The 18,751-nt window shown below is 41.3% G+C and overlaps 1 protein-coding gene across 2 annotated transcripts in view; it reads right to left on the bottom strand.

The window, feature by feature from the left end:
• man1a2 (mannosidase, alpha, class 1A, member 2) overlaps positions 1–18,751 on the bottom strand; it is a 399,576-nt gene that overhangs the window by 317,528 nt on the left and 63,297 nt on the right. For both annotated transcript variants that reach the window (XR_007450829.1, XM_049595084.1), the window contains exon 4: positions 7,839–7,935. Coding sequence is in view for 1 of the 2 variants with exons in the window: in XM_049595084.1 (XP_049451041.1) it covers positions 7,839–7,935 (97 nt within the window). In the remaining variant the exon portion in view is untranslated. The remainder of the gene's footprint in view (positions 1–7,838; positions 7,936–18,751) is intronic.

The raw sequence follows: 18,751 nt of genomic DNA, 5'->3' as shown, positions 1-18,751 counted from the left end.
CACTACGCTGCCTTTTTTTTAAACTGCGTTAAATTCATCACATCTCTCACTTTCTCTTCCTCTCCTTGCAGTTTTTGTGTTCATACAAAGGAAATTACATCCAGTCACTAATATTAGTAACGGCAGAACGTTATCAGGGTTAAAACTATTCTGTTTTCACAACTTTGGTGTAAAAGGTTGTGATGTTGAGGCACAGTTCTGTGTACGGTTGCTTACGGTTATTTCTTTGATTTACAGTGTCCCCGCCCATGATGTGAGCAATAACACACAAACTCCCTACACTGCATTGACACCGATCAGTATGAAAATCAGCAAAGTATCCCTTTAATCAATGAATCATTTAGTTAGATCAATGGATTCAACACTGATATAAAACACAGAAAAGCAGAAAAACTTCACATTTGAAAAGCCAGAACCAGCAAATGTTTTTGATCTATAAATCACTCCCATGGTTCATCGATTATTGAAATTGATATAATTTAATAATTTAATTCAAAGTTAATGAAGTCATTTTTTTGAGGCTTATGAACGGGGAGGCATGTCTCATCCTACCTCAGCTTATACCCAGGATCACATCCGTCCCGCCATACAAAGTTGATTCATGCTTTCTTTCATCTCACCTGAACTACTGCAACTCTGAAAATGTGAGGAACCTCGGGTTTGTGAGCAAAGAGACAGCGGTGTGGACTTACACTCACACTGAAGTCCTGATCAATGTAAAGTGACCTGCGTCCCCTGGGAGCATTTTCCAGCAAACACTGAGGAGTGTGTTTAAAGATCAGAGCCTGTGCCGTCCATCTACAATAAACAAGGCCACTTCAGCTGTCCGTGAAGGCTGGCCTTTTGCTTTGACTGACCCACTGCCTCAATAAAAGGTCAAATGCTTTCAGGCTGAATCAATGGCCGCTGATGTCCCTCATACAATTACCGGTGAGTATTATTACCGTCTCTGTGTGTTTGGACAGACAGAGAGATGAATAGAGCTGTCCATCATCTGACAGAACAGGGTAACCACTGAGGACAGAGTTAATATGATCAAAGCCACAAGACACAAAAAGAAGTTGAGCAACTGGCAGAATGAGTTGGTGGTTAGTTCATTAATTTGAGGTGCAGCTCAGCACTGCTATCAAGTGTTTCTCCTCTTATATCTGTGATAAACATTGTGTTTTGGTTTGACGCCTATTAAAACTTTTAAAGTTTAGAGTATAAAGGGGCTTAGGTCATTATAATAGAAGTATATGATGGCCATTCCCATGCTCATCATGTCTCATAAGTTGTTGCAGCAATTTGGAGGATGTTAACATTTCTTCCACAAATTTGGCGCAAAATTCAAGCTTTTTTTTTTTTTTTTTTTTACCACTTGAGAATCAAAAAAAGGTCAAAACCCCCTCCAAAAATAACACATAAGGCACCAAGACCTTGAGGAACACCACAGAAAACTCCATGCTCTTATTCTGTATTGTATTACTCGGCAATTGGTTGGCGATCGCTTCTGTTGTGGAGGGTTCAAGGTTCAGATTATTGTCAGTGGAGCAGAGTTTTTTAACCTGCTACACAGACTCCGTCTTTGTAGCCTGTGGTTGCAGCTTTACTGTGTGCGTATTGAGTTCAGTCAAGTGATAATGCAGTTGTTTGTGCAGGGTTTAAAAGTGCAGGCTATATAATTAGTGTTAATTTAATTAATTGGATTGTTTCAACAACAGGATGTATTGATTTAATTGATCAATTTAATGATTCATTTTAATGTGAAATGTAAAAACACTGACAAGGTTGCTCTGCTGCATCGTGTTGCTTCTGGTACAATCAGGCATTCATTTAAATAATTCTTTAAACAAACTGCACTCATATTTTTACACATTTCTATGTAGTTTTTCTGTTGGATGGCATTCGTTGAAAAAAGACCAAAAAAAAAACCGACTAGCTGTGTTAAAATGGAGAAGAGTGGCTTTTGTGGTCAGTGTGGCAACTTCAGTTGACTATAAGGGAAGCGCTCTGCTGCAGTAAACTTGTTGCATTCAAGCAGCAACCTCTGGAGCTGAAAATTGAAGAACAAGTGCCAGAAACTGCAGTTCCTCTAATGGCCACTTGAGGCTGGCTCCAAGAGAGAGTCAATTGCCATAGAACCCAAATTACAATGGCCAACTTTACAGCAGAAATAAACATGTTTACTGCCTGGTGCAAAAAAATTTTGGTCTCTATAGCTAATGTTCCCATTTATGACAACTATGGGGGTGAATTTTTATATTACTCACTAGTTTAAGTATTGTTAACGCTTAAAGTTATGCGTAATTAAGAGTGTGGCTGCTTTAAGTGACAAGTTTCTTACCGTCTGTTGTTAAGTTGCTACCACAGCCACAATGCAGTTAAGGTAACATAACCATGTCATATCCCCAGATTAACGGAGTATAGGCGAAGCCATAGCTGTCGCAATTTAAGTGTGTTTTTAGTTCATCAGTGTTAATTGTAATGTTTTGATTGTCTAAAAAAGTCTTGCTCAGCGTTTGGTTGTACTAAAAGACCCTCTATGGAGGCAGATGTTCAGTTTCTCCAGTAAGTGCATTTTGTTTTAACGGTTTTAAGCCTGTTTTTCACCAGCGAAAATTAGCATTTGTATTACCACAATTAACCACACCTGTAAATTCACCATGGTAACCAAGCTAGCAGCTAGCATTATCGTGTTAAAGGGTTATCTCCACCCTTTGGTCCAAAAATGGTCACTTCTGGTTGCACAAATCAAAGATGGTGATGGTCAAAATGCCAAACTAGAGGCTTCAAAACAGGATCCACAAACAAATGGGTGACATTATAGCTGCATGATGATTTCATTTAGTCTATGGTTGCGTTGTATCCGTGGCCATGTATTTTGGTCGTTATTCTAAAACTGACAGTGCGGATAGAGAACAATATCCAAGAACTATTTTTGGCTTTATGTACTGACATCTTCTTCCTTCCTTCCTGTCCTGAAAACATCATCCATTTCTTTGCCATCAACTCCATCTCAGGGTGTGTGTGTGTGTGTTTTTGTGAGTGAGTGTGAGTTTAAGGAAGCTTGCTGCGTCTGACACTGCTTGAACCATGCTTTTCTTAACCCAGCTTGAACTGCATTTCCTTTACAAGGCCATGTGTTATCCTGGCTTGAACCGCTTACCCCCAAGACAAAGACCGTGTTTGTATCTGTACTCAAAATCAGCTCTGCTCATTCTCCACAGAAGAAGAAGGAGGGGGAAAAAAGGACAAAACAGAGGCCAGGCAGTGAACTCAAGGTTATCTGAGCCTGGTGCCACAATGAGATCCCCAGTCCTCGTGTTACCATTCTGGCCTCTGCTCTTCTTCTTCTTTGGACAGATTAAGGCTGAGCCGTGAGGCGTGGAGCGAGCGCACACAGCTTTGCCCTTTGTGTTAACAACCGTGTGGAAGGCATGTTTAATGGAGGCAAATTGTACGCCAACTGCTGTGTATATGCAGCGCTCGTGTCAGGCAGGAAGACTGGTCAATTGTAGCTTGACGCGGGACAATACTGTACCAACAAAAGGAAATCTTTCCACATTTCGCTCCAGTCCCCGAGGTCAGAGCTGTAGTTATAATGGGTGTAATTGTCTCGGATTGGCTTTGCCATCAAAGTGTATTGCACAAGGGTTCACTTTAAATGACAAAACATCAAAGTGATTTAAATCCACAATTCGCACTCGATCAGCAGGCCCTGTTTTCATCCAATCACTCAGCCTTTAAGCATGTGTGTGTCCCTTTGGTGCAAGCTGTCAATGCTCCTAATAGTTACAGCAACAAAGCAACAAGAGTGTGCTGCATCTCCAATATATTGCTTTCTCCTCTCTCTCTCTCGCTCTCTCTCTCTCACACACACACACACACACACATACACACACACACACACACACACACAATCAATATAGCCAAGTTTTGTAGGAGGACAGGATATGCCTCATCAATAATGGAAGTGTGTTTGGTGAAGAGCGCGAGGCTTGATTCTTCGCCTCATATCTTGTTTGTGTTTTGCTAGCCACGCTGTGACTAATAACCAGCAGATACCCAGACTCAACCATCACAAAGAGGCAGGAGAAAAAACACACACACACACACACACACACACACACACACACACACACACACAAAGACAAAGACAAGCTGCAGATGAACAGTCAGACACTCAAGAACTCCACACACACAACACACAAACAGCATCTATCTACCATTTAGCAGCAGCTCATAAAATAACACAGGTGCCTCCGGCCAATTTGCCAGACGAAACATCCCAATTTGACACAAAAGCCTCATAAGCATGCATCCTCACACCAAACACACACATACACGCATCCAGGATCCTGAGGCACAAACACACTCAGACACCCAGGAAAACACACAAATCAAACTGGCAACTGAAACACTCAGATAAACAAGCATAAAGCGACATCTTCACATGCATAAATTCACACTAAGCAAGGACTAGTGTAGGATTTTGGACATCTGTATCAGCACCGATTATTTAGAATATGAATGTTCAATAAGCAACACATCTATTGATATGTATATGTTCATATAATCATTCAATTCAGAGGCTGAAATAAATCTCTCAATCATGAGAAGGGGGAGAATGCACAGTAAGGCAAATGATACCAGCTGTTTTATCCAGCTATTGCTCACCATGAAATGTGTTTATTAATATTATCTTTATAAAGCTGCGACTGTGGGCTCTAGATCTCTGGATATTTTTACACCGTCTTTATCCACCGTGACAGCTACAAGACCACAGAAGAAGACATGCTACCACCTGACAAGAGAAAAGAGGTGTAGTAGCAGAGTGGGCCAAGGTGAAGTGAAAAGTGTGAAAACTGAGGAAAATATAAAGTGCTGCTTTTCAGGAGTGTTGGTCATGTCAACACTGGCACAACAAATGTGTGTGGCAGAGGGATCCACTAACGCCAACATGCATCTTACCAGTGCTGGTTAAGGGGAGACATTGGGAGGCACCTTTTCAGTTTTCTTGTAAACAAAGCAATCTTCTTTCTCCCTGCCATTGCTGGCACACTGCTGCATATCTTGCCACGTTACTGCCACCTGATGATCACTGGAAAGGCGCCAAAATGTAGGGCTTTGTATTGCCTCACATACATATGCATGTCCTTGTGGGCCATGTTTTTCACCAGTGCATTTTGAAGCTAGGCGGTCCGGCTGATACAAGCATCGGGAAATGTTTTTAAAATGTATTCTTAATATGTTTTTTGAACTACAGTAGCCTAGATAGTAAAGAAAAAACCCTGCTAGCATTACAATGAACGGCCTACGCGAGTGCCTGGGCAAACACACACATAGCGTTACATCAACGTAACGTTAGAGCAGTGGTTCCCAACTAGTTAGTCTCTATATACAGACTCTACATTCAGTGAATGTAGAGTCTGTAGGCAAACCCCGGAGATCTTGCCTCTGGAAGAAGAGCCGAAGAGCCCTGGTTTTCAGTTGTAGGCTGTTTGTAGTTTATTGTTTTCGTGATATTGACCAATCGCGTTTGAGCCGGCTGCAGTTGTTGCCAGGTTGAACGGTCCGTGTGGTGAATCAACAAGGCGGAACATAATTGGCGTCACTGCAAACTCTGAATCCATCGCAATGGTTCAGCATATTTACTTACATATAAATGGAAGTCGGAAACGGAAATTCGCCTCCTCCGCCGAATACAGCCAATGAGTTCCGAGAATGCCAACTAGTGGGTCCCGGTCCAAAAGTGGGTTGCGGTTGTCCATTCTGAATGGACCCGCAAGTGACTCAAGAACATGTCAAGTTTGTAAAAAACACACTGTATTTTGAAGTACAGTGAATTTCTGGCACAGAGCTTTTATTTTGAAGTGCCATTTCCTGCTGTAGGTTAAGGGGATAACGGATAGCTACTTAACAGAGACAGCAAACTAGCTCGACAGCACGGCCAAATGCAAGTATGACGCTGAATATATTAAACTGCGTGGACCTTGAACTAATAACTGAGTACAAATCTGAACCCCCTGGCTCAACCGGTTGGGAACCACTGCGTTAGTGTTTGATGTAAATGGTTACGTTACGGTCAACGCTAATGTGTCAGCAGCAAACATCTGCATTTACAATGAGACAATGTTGTTTCATTGACAATGAGGAGTCAAAACTTCGCAGCAGCTCAACTCATGTTACCAACGTTAACCACTTCCTTACTCCTCTTCAAGCCCTATGGCACATAAGGCTACAATGAGATCTCGCCATCACATTTTGTCCCTGGCGACCTTTTTTTAACCAGAAAAAAACTCTTGAGATTAAAAATCTCCTTTTGAAAAGTGTCCTGTCCAAGACAGGCAGCAACACAAGTTACAAACAACACAGAACAAAAATGTAAAGCTCTAAAACAGGCAATATAAAACACAAAATAAGATTACTACAAAGAAAAGCCACAAAGTATGTTAATATATACTAGAAATGATCCATGAAAATGCAAAACGGCAACTACACGTAAATACACAGACCAGCTAAGACACATGGTGACACTGACATAAAGAAGACTGTGTCCAAAATTCCTGCAACAGTGCTTTGAAACAGCTGAGAGGCACCAGTAGACACACCAGCTAGCAGGGCCGTTTCTAGCTTTTTGGGGGCCCAATGCAAAATTTTGTTTTGCCTCTTGTTTCAATCACTCACGAATAGACACCAAAACTGCATCATATTTCATTTTCATATCTGATCAAATTCTACTTTTCAAACGTAAAAAAAAATTGCCCCCTTCAAAAAAGACACTTGGCCAGGCCCCGTCAAAAGATACTTTGGGAAAAACCCTGTGTGTAGAAGAGCAGATTCATAGCACGACTAAAACCCCAGAGGGAACCTTTAAATAGTCGGAGCTTTCTAGACTCAAGACTCGTGTTTAGCGCCAAATATGCCTGTGTCATTTTCAACACCACATATAAACTGTCCAACATTAACAGTAAGGTTGTACCCACATCAGAATTGCGAGAGTATGCCAATTATTCAGCTTTGCAGGGCAAAGTTTAAAGCCTGCCATGCTGTTATCCTGCCTCGCTCTGTCCACAGTGACGCAGCTAAACAAAAGTTCAGTGAGTTGACTGACAAAATGTGGTGTGACTTGGTTACGTCTCGACTGATGCTTCGACTCACTGATGTTCGGAGGCCAGTCCGGGTCTAATCAGTCTGCACAAAGATACACAACACTGAGAGTCTATTTTTCCAATTTAATTTCCTCATTTTCAAAACTTCTATCTGCAAACTGTTTGTGTCTGTGACAACTTGCCGCCTCTGTCCGAGTCGTATGACCTGTGCTATCATAGAGTGCAGCTGCAGAGGCGGAAACCAAAAAAACAGCCTCCAAAACACAAATCACAGATGATGAGAGGCTGCACCAGACTGACCTCTCTGTGGGAAAAAAATCACTGCCAATGGCGATGTTTCTCTCTCTACAAACAGGAATCTCCCTCATGACTTGAGCCTAACAGAGAACTCACAGAATGTTTGTACTCCTACTGTCTCATGCAAAATCTAACATTATAACATTTACTGGGAGAGGACGAGTGAAGTATTACCAGTACATCAAATGCATGTTCTGCTATCTGGCATTTCTGAGATGTGTGCTCTCTGCTTGTGGTTTCAGTGATCTTGTGCTTCTGTTCGCAACCACTCGTCCCAAAGTGATCTGCATCCTGCCGGAGGCATTATCACATAACCTTGTCCACAAGGGAAAAGGCAAAGGCAGAGAAAGAGTGTGTGTGCATTCATGCATGCATCCATGTGTGATTTAAAACTATGTGAGCAAACTGCCAATGGGTACAGACAGCAGAGGGGCTTGTCTGGCTTACCAAAGATATTTGTGGAATGTCCTTTCTTGGCGAGGGGCTTCAGCTCGTTGTGACCCCAGCCGTACTGCCTGTAGCTGTCCCATGCATGCTTCATCATCTGAGAAGATAAAAATGACAACAAAACAGCATATTAAAAGGTGTGAAATCTCCAGCCTTGGCAAAGGAAGAGTATGACGTCACAGAGCCTGTAAAATCCTGTAAAAATCCTGCAACTCATGATTTTGAGATGGCTAAATAGTGATGTTTAAATCTGCATCATAATTTTGCTAAATGTTGATTGGTAATTAGGATGTTGCCATAATGTGATTTCAGTTATCTGGTTATCTGCTCAAGGCATGTTATGCAGGATTTATACTTCTGTGTCGAACTGACGCTGTACCCTGACGTGCACCTCCCCAGAAAAGTAACAACACTTCGCAGTGACACAGACCTCCTGTCTGTGTTTGTAAGCTGAAACCATTTCCCTCAGTGGAAACAAAGCTTTTATTTACTTTAATTTCACAGATAAGAAACAAAAAATGTGACAAGACAATAAAGCCTCCACAAAAATAGCATTTTAAGTCTTGTGTGTGATTTATTCTGGCTTCATATGAGCAAAGGAAATCTGTGCTTGTGGCTAGGCTAATTCATACAATGTAAAATGCCATAGGCTTGTGCTATTAACGTTAGCATGTTACATTTTTTTTTCGTGTTTAGGGTAAGACACTTGGTGAGCCTTCTGAGTTGACATGGAGTCGAATTTGGTAATGTTTCCTTTGTTAAATGTTGCTGTTGTCCCTGGCTTCATATGAGTAGAAGGAAAGTCTGCTAGCCGCTAGGCTAATTTATACAATGTAAAATGCCATAGGCTTGTGCTAAAAACATTAGCATGTTGTATTTGTGGGGAAAATGTGTCCAGATAAAGGCAAGTGTTTGTCTGTGAATGCTGCGAGTTATAGTGAAGCTGATTTGTGTACTTGTGTTTGAAATTGTCTCTATTAAGCCATGTTTAATGTGTGTTTAATGTGTGTTTTGAACATTACAGCATGTAGCCTAAACATGTTCAGGTAGAAATCTGAAATACAAGTATGAACCTGAAAATAAGCGACACAGGTCCCCTTTGAGGCACCAACAAAAACAAACTGCTGAACAAAACATAATTTTATTAATTTGTACCTCAATCATCAAGATAAATAAAAGTAAATTGATGTGATTGCAGATTCCAGCCCCCCAAAAAATACATTTAGGTATTAAAGTTATCCCTTACTGTCAAAGTAGAAAAATGACTCCTGTTAAAAAAAACCTTTACTTGATTTAGGCCCTTGTTTGAGAACCCTCGTGCCTCTGCCAACGAGTGAACTGAACCCAAAATGATTGATTTAAAATTAAGACTAAAGGGCAAACAAATTCCTAGACCAAAAAAAGTACCCAGCACGCACGCGCGCACGCACACACACACACAATCAATGGTGGTTTAGCGGCTGAAGGGAGGTCATGACCCCAAACACTCTGGAGGATGATGCTATCGAATCAATGTTCACCGTTTTGCCTGGAGCGTGATGTAAAGGCAAGTCTGCTTTAGACATTAAACAGCGGCCCACTCCCACACACACACATATACACACACAGGTATGACAATAAAGCCATTTAACACAAACTGAGGATATCTTTTGAAGCTCTTTCTTTGTATTTTGTGTTGGTGCATCACTTTCTCTCTATCTGCATACATTTGTCTACCGGATAGAACAAAATTCTATTCTTCACATGAGGCTGAAAGAGATCGGCTCAGGGAGGAGGATGAGGATAAAAAAGAGCAAGAGATTGTGAGATGAGCCCTGACATGCAGGCTGATGCTGAGAAGAGGCGCTCCAGGGCAAACAGAGAAGATGACACAGCCGAGGAAGGAGAGAGTGCCAGCTTTTACTGAAGCGCTGCTGCTGCTCTCTTTCAATTTCAGACTGGTTTTTTCCTCCTCCACAGCCCTTACTCAAGTGGAATTGACAACCTCAGAAAAGTACATTTCCTGTCTATGTGGTCGTGTCAGTCACTGTCTGCTTCTTTGGACATCTGTTGATTTCTGTCTCTATATTGTCTGTCTACCTGGCAGCTTTCCTATCTGTCCATCTGCCAGGCTCTCCGTCTCTATATGCCTGTCAGCTTGTCACATCGGTTCACTGATGACCTTGATGATGACAGTGATGATGACGATGACTAAGTTGGCATTGATGCCCCGCATCCCACAGCACAGAGTTGTTCGTATTGTGTTTATTGTCTTTTATTTAACAATCTGAGACTCACACTTACCTATTTTTGTCTTTTTTGGGGGGGACAGGGGCAGTGTTGCCAGATCTTGGGAGAGAAACAAGCAACCAGTGCTATCATGCGATAAATAACTTCTTAGACGGATATATATAGAGGAAGGTGACATTTAGAGAGCAAGCCCAAATAAGCAACTCCACTTTAGAAACAAGCCCAAAGTCGCGGCTAGTAAGCGGACCTGGCAACCCTGGACAGGGGGTCTTAAGGGGCAGGTAGCAGGTGAACAGTATATGCCACATAGAGGTGGTGCACATCATCTGAAAGCAGGGAACCTAAGGATTAATTTCTAGCCATAAATCTGTAATAAACAGTGTGATGTGAGACTGCTACTCATCTTTTGAAAGTTTAAAAGGTATATGGGCTTAGAACATCATGATGGAAATATATAATGGCAATTCCCATGCTCAATTATGCAGTAATTTTTGAGTTGGTACCATTTCTTCACAGTTTTGGTGCCAATTTTAAGCATTTTTTGCCACTTGAAAATTGGTTAAAAAAATGTCAAAAGTCCCTCCAAAAAGCCTCATTAACAAACCAAGACCTTTTGGAGCACCACAGAAAAATCCATGCTATGACTAGGTGTCAAAACCTTTTGACATTTTTACTGCTAGAAACCCCCATATTGTCATTTTACTTCTGAAAGCCATATCTTTTCTGAATGCCCAGGGTCTCTAGTTTGTGATTGTGAGGTTTCATGAGGCTGTGATTATCCTAGAGGTCACTATAGGTTGTTTTATACAGTGATGTCCGTTTCAAAGAAATGGTCTCACTACAATGAAATGACTACTATTGAATTCATAAGAGTAGTGTTGCAATGGTACGATTAAGTCTCAGGAAACATCGCAGTTTCACAGTTTCACAGAATTACAGAATTTCTATTATTATCAGTCAGAATGCTGATACTAATGCAAAACTAACTAAAATAAAGGGAAGATTCAACATCCAGTTGCATTTTTTTCGATTATCATAAATAAGCAAATGTACACGGTTTGGTAACTGTTAACTTCTATATCACAATATACCTTGAACCCAGTTTATCGCTGCAACTCTGTTTGTTCCACAGTTTTTCACCACTCCTAATTGATAAATATGTTCAAAAATCCCTCCAAAATGTCACAATAAAACATCAAGACCTTTAAAAACATCACAGAAAAATCCATGCTGTGATTAGCTATCAATAACCTCTGACATTTTGATATTCTCTGAATGCCCGGGGTCTCTAGTTTGTGGTTGTAGGATTTCATGATCCTAGAGGGCACCATAGGTCATTTTATAATGACTACTGCAGGGGCTAGCATCATCACACATGAATAAAATTGGACTCACTGGATTCACAAGAGTCTCAGCTTTCCAGTCAGACCTGATTTATGTATTTCCGTGACTGTTTAGGGACTCCAGTGTGCAGACATACTCAAATACAATAGGTAAAAATAACACATTTATGCTGCATGCATCCCACATGGGACTAGCATAAAGTAAGCATGTCTGTAAAGGGGAAAGTCATGGGTATCCATCAAACCCATCATCATTCAGACACCTTAAGGTGAGAAGTTAAGGGACCTCTGTAAAGCGGCCATGCTGGTTTTCCCTCACCAATATTTAGCCTAACTTTGGAGCATTATTTAGCCCCCTTTCTAAGGAGCTAGCATTCCTTTGGTCTTCTTGTTTCATAGGATACTGGTATCACCACACTAGCTTTAAAACTCAGCCTGCTACAGCCTCTTAAAAACAGGAAGTCGGCTGGGATCACTGGTGGGTCTCAAAAGTTTAAGCTCCATTGTTCAACTCCAATATGCAATCCTTATCTGGCCCCATTTCCGTGTTTAGTTTTAGAATTTTCCCTCAAAACAAAGTCTTTCCTTTTTGTGAACTGAGGGTCTGACACTATAGGGTTGTCACTAACCTCAAACCTCCTCTGAAACTACTCACATCATTATTCAAAAGCTCACTGGACAGTATTTGGACTGCAGTAACAGACAAAGACACAGTGCATGGTAGCAGGTAGAGCATCTCTGTAGCAGCAAATCTGTATCTGTGTGTTTGTGCATCTGTTCCTGTGTAACTATTTTAATTCTGCAGCATGGCGACAGATCCCTACGAGCTCAGTTTAAGAGAAGTTATGTGTGTGCTGCACCAGGAAGGATAACAGAAACTAAACAAGCTATTAGCAACACACACACAGCTTGTGCCAGGATCTGAGTTGAAAAAAAAAAAAACCTCCAACTTCGACAGCTATGGGCAAAGGGCTGTGGGCTGAACATGAACATGGGCTGCTGTAACAAGGACTTAGCCCCAATAGCACACACTCTGTGCATGGATCTAGCCCCCTGGAAGCCCTGTTTTGGTGTAATTTGAGCTGATTTTCCCTTTAATTTTCTCAACAACTGTAAAGTAAAATTACTTTTATTGATCATTGTCAGGGCCATCCTGAACAGGATTACATTTAAAATTTTAGCAAACCTCTGACGCAAAACATTTATCTAATTAATGTGATTTTAAAAATTGGGTCATTATTAACATCACAATATGATTTGAGCTGATTTTGCGCAATGAAACTACGTCAAATTCATACGGTCATAGGACTTCTCAGCAAACCTAATATGGAAACGCCCTTTATCATTTTAAGACTTCTTTGGTGATGTCAGATTTTCAACAAGAGTTTTGTACTATATGATATGTGATAAATTATTGCAAGTATTTCACACCCTTTTTGGCTGCTCCAAGAACCAGAATGGTATTAGAGTGAGTTACGTCAATCCAACAGCTAAGTCAAAGTATGAAGTAAAATGACAGTTTTAAAGTTTTCTAAAGATTTGTAGCATTAGTAATGTGGACTTTTACATGGAAAAGCTTCAATTATTTTCACAAAAAGAAATAAAAAAAATGGATAAATGAAGTTAGATAAAATGTTAAGACCTCACAAATTCAAATTTAAGACTATTCAATGACTTTTAAGGCCTTATTGTTGAAACATGAGACATTTTAAGATCATTTAAGGACCTGTAGACACCCTGCACACAGGTTGATGTAGAGCTGACAATGCACAGCTCAAATCTTACACGCAACACTATGCATATGCACATGGTATTTCGACCCATGTATTGCTCTGTATCATACACCAGGAAGTGGCTGATCAGGCACCATGTATTTCCCTGCTACAACCCTATGCCTGTTTCCCTCCCTGCCAGCATGTCTGCCTGCCTAACTGCTTGCCTCTTTAGGCCACCATGCGAGGATGAGTATCCAGATCCTCCTCCATCACGCTCTCCTTGGAGCAGGCAGGCAGCCAAGCTAATAAAGACAAGGGCCAGGAGCTTCATTGTGTTCTTGGCCTCATGGCTTTCCATGACGCACTCCATGCACACACCAAGGATTATAAATCAAATTAATACACACCATGACATGGACACTAAAGTGTTGGCTGGCTCCCTGTGATCTGTGTTGATTGGATGCTTCATCAAATTTTGATTGGCCCATATGCCAAGGACAAGCGCAACAGTGCAGGGTACTTGACAATGTTGACAAACTGCTTATTTGAAGGACCTTGGAATACTAATTGGACATTAAGCTACAAAATTCTGTGATTGATTCTGACAGCTACCTCTTGCCATCACAGCATTGAGGGAGCCACAAGAAACGGAGGGAAAAATTGGTCTGCGTTGGCCGAAGTGGCTGGTTCACTCCAGAGTTAGAGCCGAACCTCACCGGCAATGACTGCAAAATTGGCTGGCGCAGAAAACCCTAGGAGCCAAACCCAACATTTCTGTGATCTTTGACATGGAAAGTTCAGCCTCCATCAATCATTGTCTAATATCAACACTGAATCACTGGCTCTTAACAAACAGGTTGTCAGTAGTGCCAAGATCGTAGACAGTTATCATCCAGCTCTGTTTAAGCTAAGTGACTACTGTGTAAGTTTTACAGCCTGCCATGTGGTTAAATCTAAGCAGTTATAAAATTCTGTTAAATAATGCTTCTTCTCCTTCAGAGCTTCGAGATATAAGCAATAAATAAATTAAAGTGTTATCCTAGTGTTACCCTGAGACAGATTTTGACAGAAGCAATGACAATGTGAGGATGGTTCATGGGTCAGTTGATGGGTGAAGAAACACAGAAAGAAAATCTACCAATTAAGGCTGGCAAAATATTTATATTATATACATATTGTGATACATGCCTAGATATTGTCTTTGATTATGGATATCATAATGTCATAAGTGTTGCCTTTTTCTGGTTTTAAAGGCTGCATACAGTAAGGTGATGTAATGTCCTGAAAAACCAGACTGTTCTACCTGTTTTGTTACTTGTCTTTACCCACTTAGTCATAAGATCCCAGTTACTGATGATTATTTACCAAAAATCAACATTGTTGTTGAGGTAATTGGGTGAAAATATTGTGACATTTGATTTTCTCCATATTGCCCAATAACTGAATGCAACAATGGACAACGTGTCTCAAATTACTCCCACTTTACAAAAATTAAGATGCGCTGGCGACATCATTTGGAGCCACAGTCTGCGCAGTAGAGATCTCATGGGTACTGACTTTGCGCCATCCGACCATCCGCAAGCACCACCATTGATCATGAGCACATCGACTGGCACACATAGCTGTCTGTCAGGGCATCAAACCGCCTTTTATAGCATCAAATAGCTAATTAAAACCACACTTATGAGAAAAATTATCACTTGATCATACATCAGTGTGATAAGAACTAACTAAAATAACAGACACCATCTTTGGGTAAAATTTATTTGACATGTACTTTTTTAGTTTGGCCTTTGTCCAATCTGCTAACATGGAGGGAGCAAGGTTTACGGCCTGTACTGCAGCCAGCTACCAGGGGGCGATTAAGATGTTTTGGCTTCACTTTAAAGGCTCATTTATGCTCCCTTTACGTACGAAAATGTATACGTCCGTTTTAAACGATGTTACGGTCACTGCCCACATACTTCCATGCTTCCTTTACGTTGGCATGGACGTTAACCAATATATCCACCAGGGGGCAGCCCAGAGTCAAAAGTTTATGACAACAACAAACTCAAAAACAAACATGGCGACTGTGGAGGAGATATTGATAATGTACCTCTTGCATAAAAGACAAAAACAAAGGCAGCGTTGTAGGAGGTGGTGGTCGGTGGGGCCGTTAAATACATCGTGACTGGAGGACGGAGAATTCTTTTCTCTAGTACTGCCGATGAGAGAAACTGAACTGTTATTTCTTCTTCGTGTCTCACTAGAGCTACGTATTGGGTAGTGACAGCAACACTGCCCCCACGGTTCCCGGTGGTACTGCTCCGTTTGGCCCGTATCGATAAGCTTTATGGAAACGTGCAGAAATACGGACGAAATGAACGCAGAGCATGGACAGAAGGCTCCGTCCGTATCCAGATCCGTATTTAACGTTGAGCATAAATGGGCCTTAAGGGAACTGTCATGTCGTCCATCTTTATATACAGTCTATGGGTGTTTCTCAGAGTCGAGGAAGGATCCTTAAATGGCTGAATTTCAAGGATGCTACATCATCAAATCCTGCCTAAGGACTGTTCCAATGTCAAGGATCCTTCAAACTCTACCGAGGATCGAGTCTTTTCTTCAGTGAAATTTCAAGGAAGCATGTGTGTATCCTCAGTGGGTATACAGTGCCTGCAATTCACTCACTAGCCTGTCCCAATGTATGGTCACCAAATGCTATGAAGGACTCTTGCCTTGCCTCTGTAGGACCCTTCTGTGGAAGGACTCGTCCTACCAAGGAAGGATCCTTGACTTTGTGAAACATCTTATGATAAGGCTTAGCCCTACTTTCCAATAGCAATCATTTCAAAAGACTAATCACTGTTAGCCCGGTAACGCCAGAGCAATTCACAAATGTGAATTATTCTGGAACCTCTCCAATCATTTTGGATTTCCAGCAGACAATATCAATGGGCACAGACCAAAGTGCCTCTGGATGCAATTGGATAGAATTACAACCAATCAGAGCAATGAAACATGTAGTGTTGCACGGTATACTGGTACCAACAGTAGACCGCAGCACTAAAAGACCACGCTGCATATGATACGATAATGTTGGAGTACCGCAGTACTTCGGTACCTCACAGTACCACTACTGTTGGATAAGTTCAAAGTCCAATCACAAGAGGGTGAGTGTCCATGCACCGTCCAATAACGGCGTGCGCCGGCCAATAACGGTGCGAGCTGACCACCTGCCACTCAATATGCTGCTGCAGTGGTTTGTTTTCCAGTAACATTTCAGGTATTAGCTGAGCTATTGAGTATCTTTGAGCAGTGAAAGTTATTTATTTCTTTTATCTTGTGGGCTAGATTTGTTTATATATGCTACAGTGATTTGTTTTCCACAGAGCTCCACGGTGCGAGCATTTTACTTGCATTTGCGACTAAAAAGAGTTTTGTGCAAGCAAAAGAAATCATTCAGGAGCATGCTGTGTGAGTACGGGTTTCAACCAGCAGTAGAAACAGCGCAAGATAACGGCTTACCGGCGTCCGCGAAGCCCTGCTGCAGGTCCAATAATTTTTTTGTTGGTGTCATGACTGCCCAAAAGTACCTGGACAACCGAGCCGTGGCGGCACACAGGTATGTGACGTGTCAGAGGAGAAACGAGCCATTCACATTTCTCTCTCTGTGGCAGGTAACAGTCCACAAACCTCACCGCACTTAAGGGACTGTTCTTAACTTGTCAGGGGAGGAGGGTGGCTGGTTGATTTTTATTTTATTTATTTATTTTATTTCGATCGTTCGACTATGTTAATCACTTACTGATGCTGTTTTTGAAGTATGAATAAGTCAATAAGTTATTTATTCCATTGAATTATCATTGATGTATTATAAAAAAGTGATTTATCTTTTTATAAATGATAAAAGGCACATCTGCCTAATTTTTGCTGTGGTATTGTGATACTACTCAGAACCGTGATACTTTCACTGGTATCATACCATGGGTCCCAATTTTGGTACCATGACAACACTAGAAACGTGTGACTACCACCGAGCATTACATGCAAACTTGGGCAGTGCTTGGTCTGCTTTTAAAGAAGAAACAATGTCAGTCTGGTCACAAACTTTCTCAAATTACAGCTGAACAGTGAATATATTTCTGAAAGCATTTGAGGCGAGGAACAGAATCTTGATTCATATTCCACCAGTGCTGCCTAGTTTGACAGTTTGGTCTGACTTTCCTGAGCCTGGTGTGTTGTGTTGGATGGAGCAGAGGCCGGTGAAGCTGCTCTGTCAATCACAGTTATGATTGGCCCAGCCCAGTCCAGGCCAGCTGGAAATCTGAACGGAAGTGGGACCAGGCAAATCTGCCAGAGCAAATGAAACATGAGCTCGTAGATTCGTCTGGTTCCAGGGCTAAATCACTGTGGCTACGTTTTTCTTTTCAAGTGGCTCACTATGATTGCCTAAATAAAGTATCACAAACCACTGAGTTTAAGTTAGCCCACACACAGCTTAAGATCTAGATAGATATATGGAGAGTGTATTTACCAACTGTGAAATTATCTAACCCAACCAGCACACTGTTTTGATAGTTTTTTTTTGGTGTAGTATTACATTTAATTACTTGTTAGTACAGGCTGCATTCATAGTGTTGGAACGACTTAATGTGAATTGTTTTTGGTTACAAGTCTGTCAAAAGTCTAATCCCATTCTCACTCAGCTGCCTCTTTCCTATAAAACTGAAATACTGTTTCTATATTGGTGCAGACCCAAAAAGCACAACACATAGTTACTCAAGATTCTGTATTCTGTAGAAAACGATTCCCTTTGAACGGTTTCCAACCTGCTGAGCTCTTTGGAAAATATAGCAACTCCCATGAGACTGAGCAACCATCTCTGTCTCCAGTTTCCTACAAGAATAAATATCTCAAGCTCTGTCTTCAGACTGAATTCAAATCCCTCTCCCTGATCAGAACCAATGCAAAGATTATTTGCAGTTAATGAACTCAGTTTCACCCTAATCATGTGATAGGTCCTCCTTTTTGCCCCCACTAGCTTCTCCGTCACAGTCAGCGTTTACTCCCACTGAGTCCTGGTGGTGTTTAGTCCTCTCGTCAGTTAGTACCCACTGTGAATTACTACATCTGGGACTGTGGAGCATGACGGCAACCAGCAGCTTGTGGTGTAGGATGAAGAGAGCCTGTTCAACCCTGACAACTCTCCAAAGTAACACAGACAGACAAACACAGTCTGTTCCTTTGCATGATTCATCATCTTTTCTGTGGCAGCTGTTTGGTAAGGCTGCGAGTCACTGTAATCCGTTCCACAAATATATGCTCTATAATACATTTCTTCACTCTACACATACCTTAATACCTTTATATTAATTAAGTGGCACAAGAAAACACCCGTTTAACTTCCAAATCAGGGCTCAACAATGTGCGACAGCATGGGCTTCCATATACTGTTAATAAATGCAAAGCTCAGTGTGCCCTTTCTTTAATTAAGTTTACAATGACATTTTTGCCAAAACCAACACGGAGATAAAGGAGGATTTTTGTTTTATCCAAATACCACCATGCGTGGAGTTTCTCTCTTGGAGTTTACCATTTTAATTGTGTTTACTGCAACAGTCTAATGTGATGAAGCCTGGCT

The sequence above is a fragment of the Epinephelus fuscoguttatus genome, linkage group LG13 (assembly GCF_011397635.1).
Source record: "Epinephelus fuscoguttatus linkage group LG13, E.fuscoguttatus.final_Chr_v1".
NCBI lineage: Eukaryota > Metazoa > Chordata > Actinopteri > Perciformes > Serranidae > Epinephelus > Epinephelus fuscoguttatus.
Note: the sequence above shows the minus strand (reverse complement) of the source record. Positions and strands in the feature narration are given on the sequence as shown.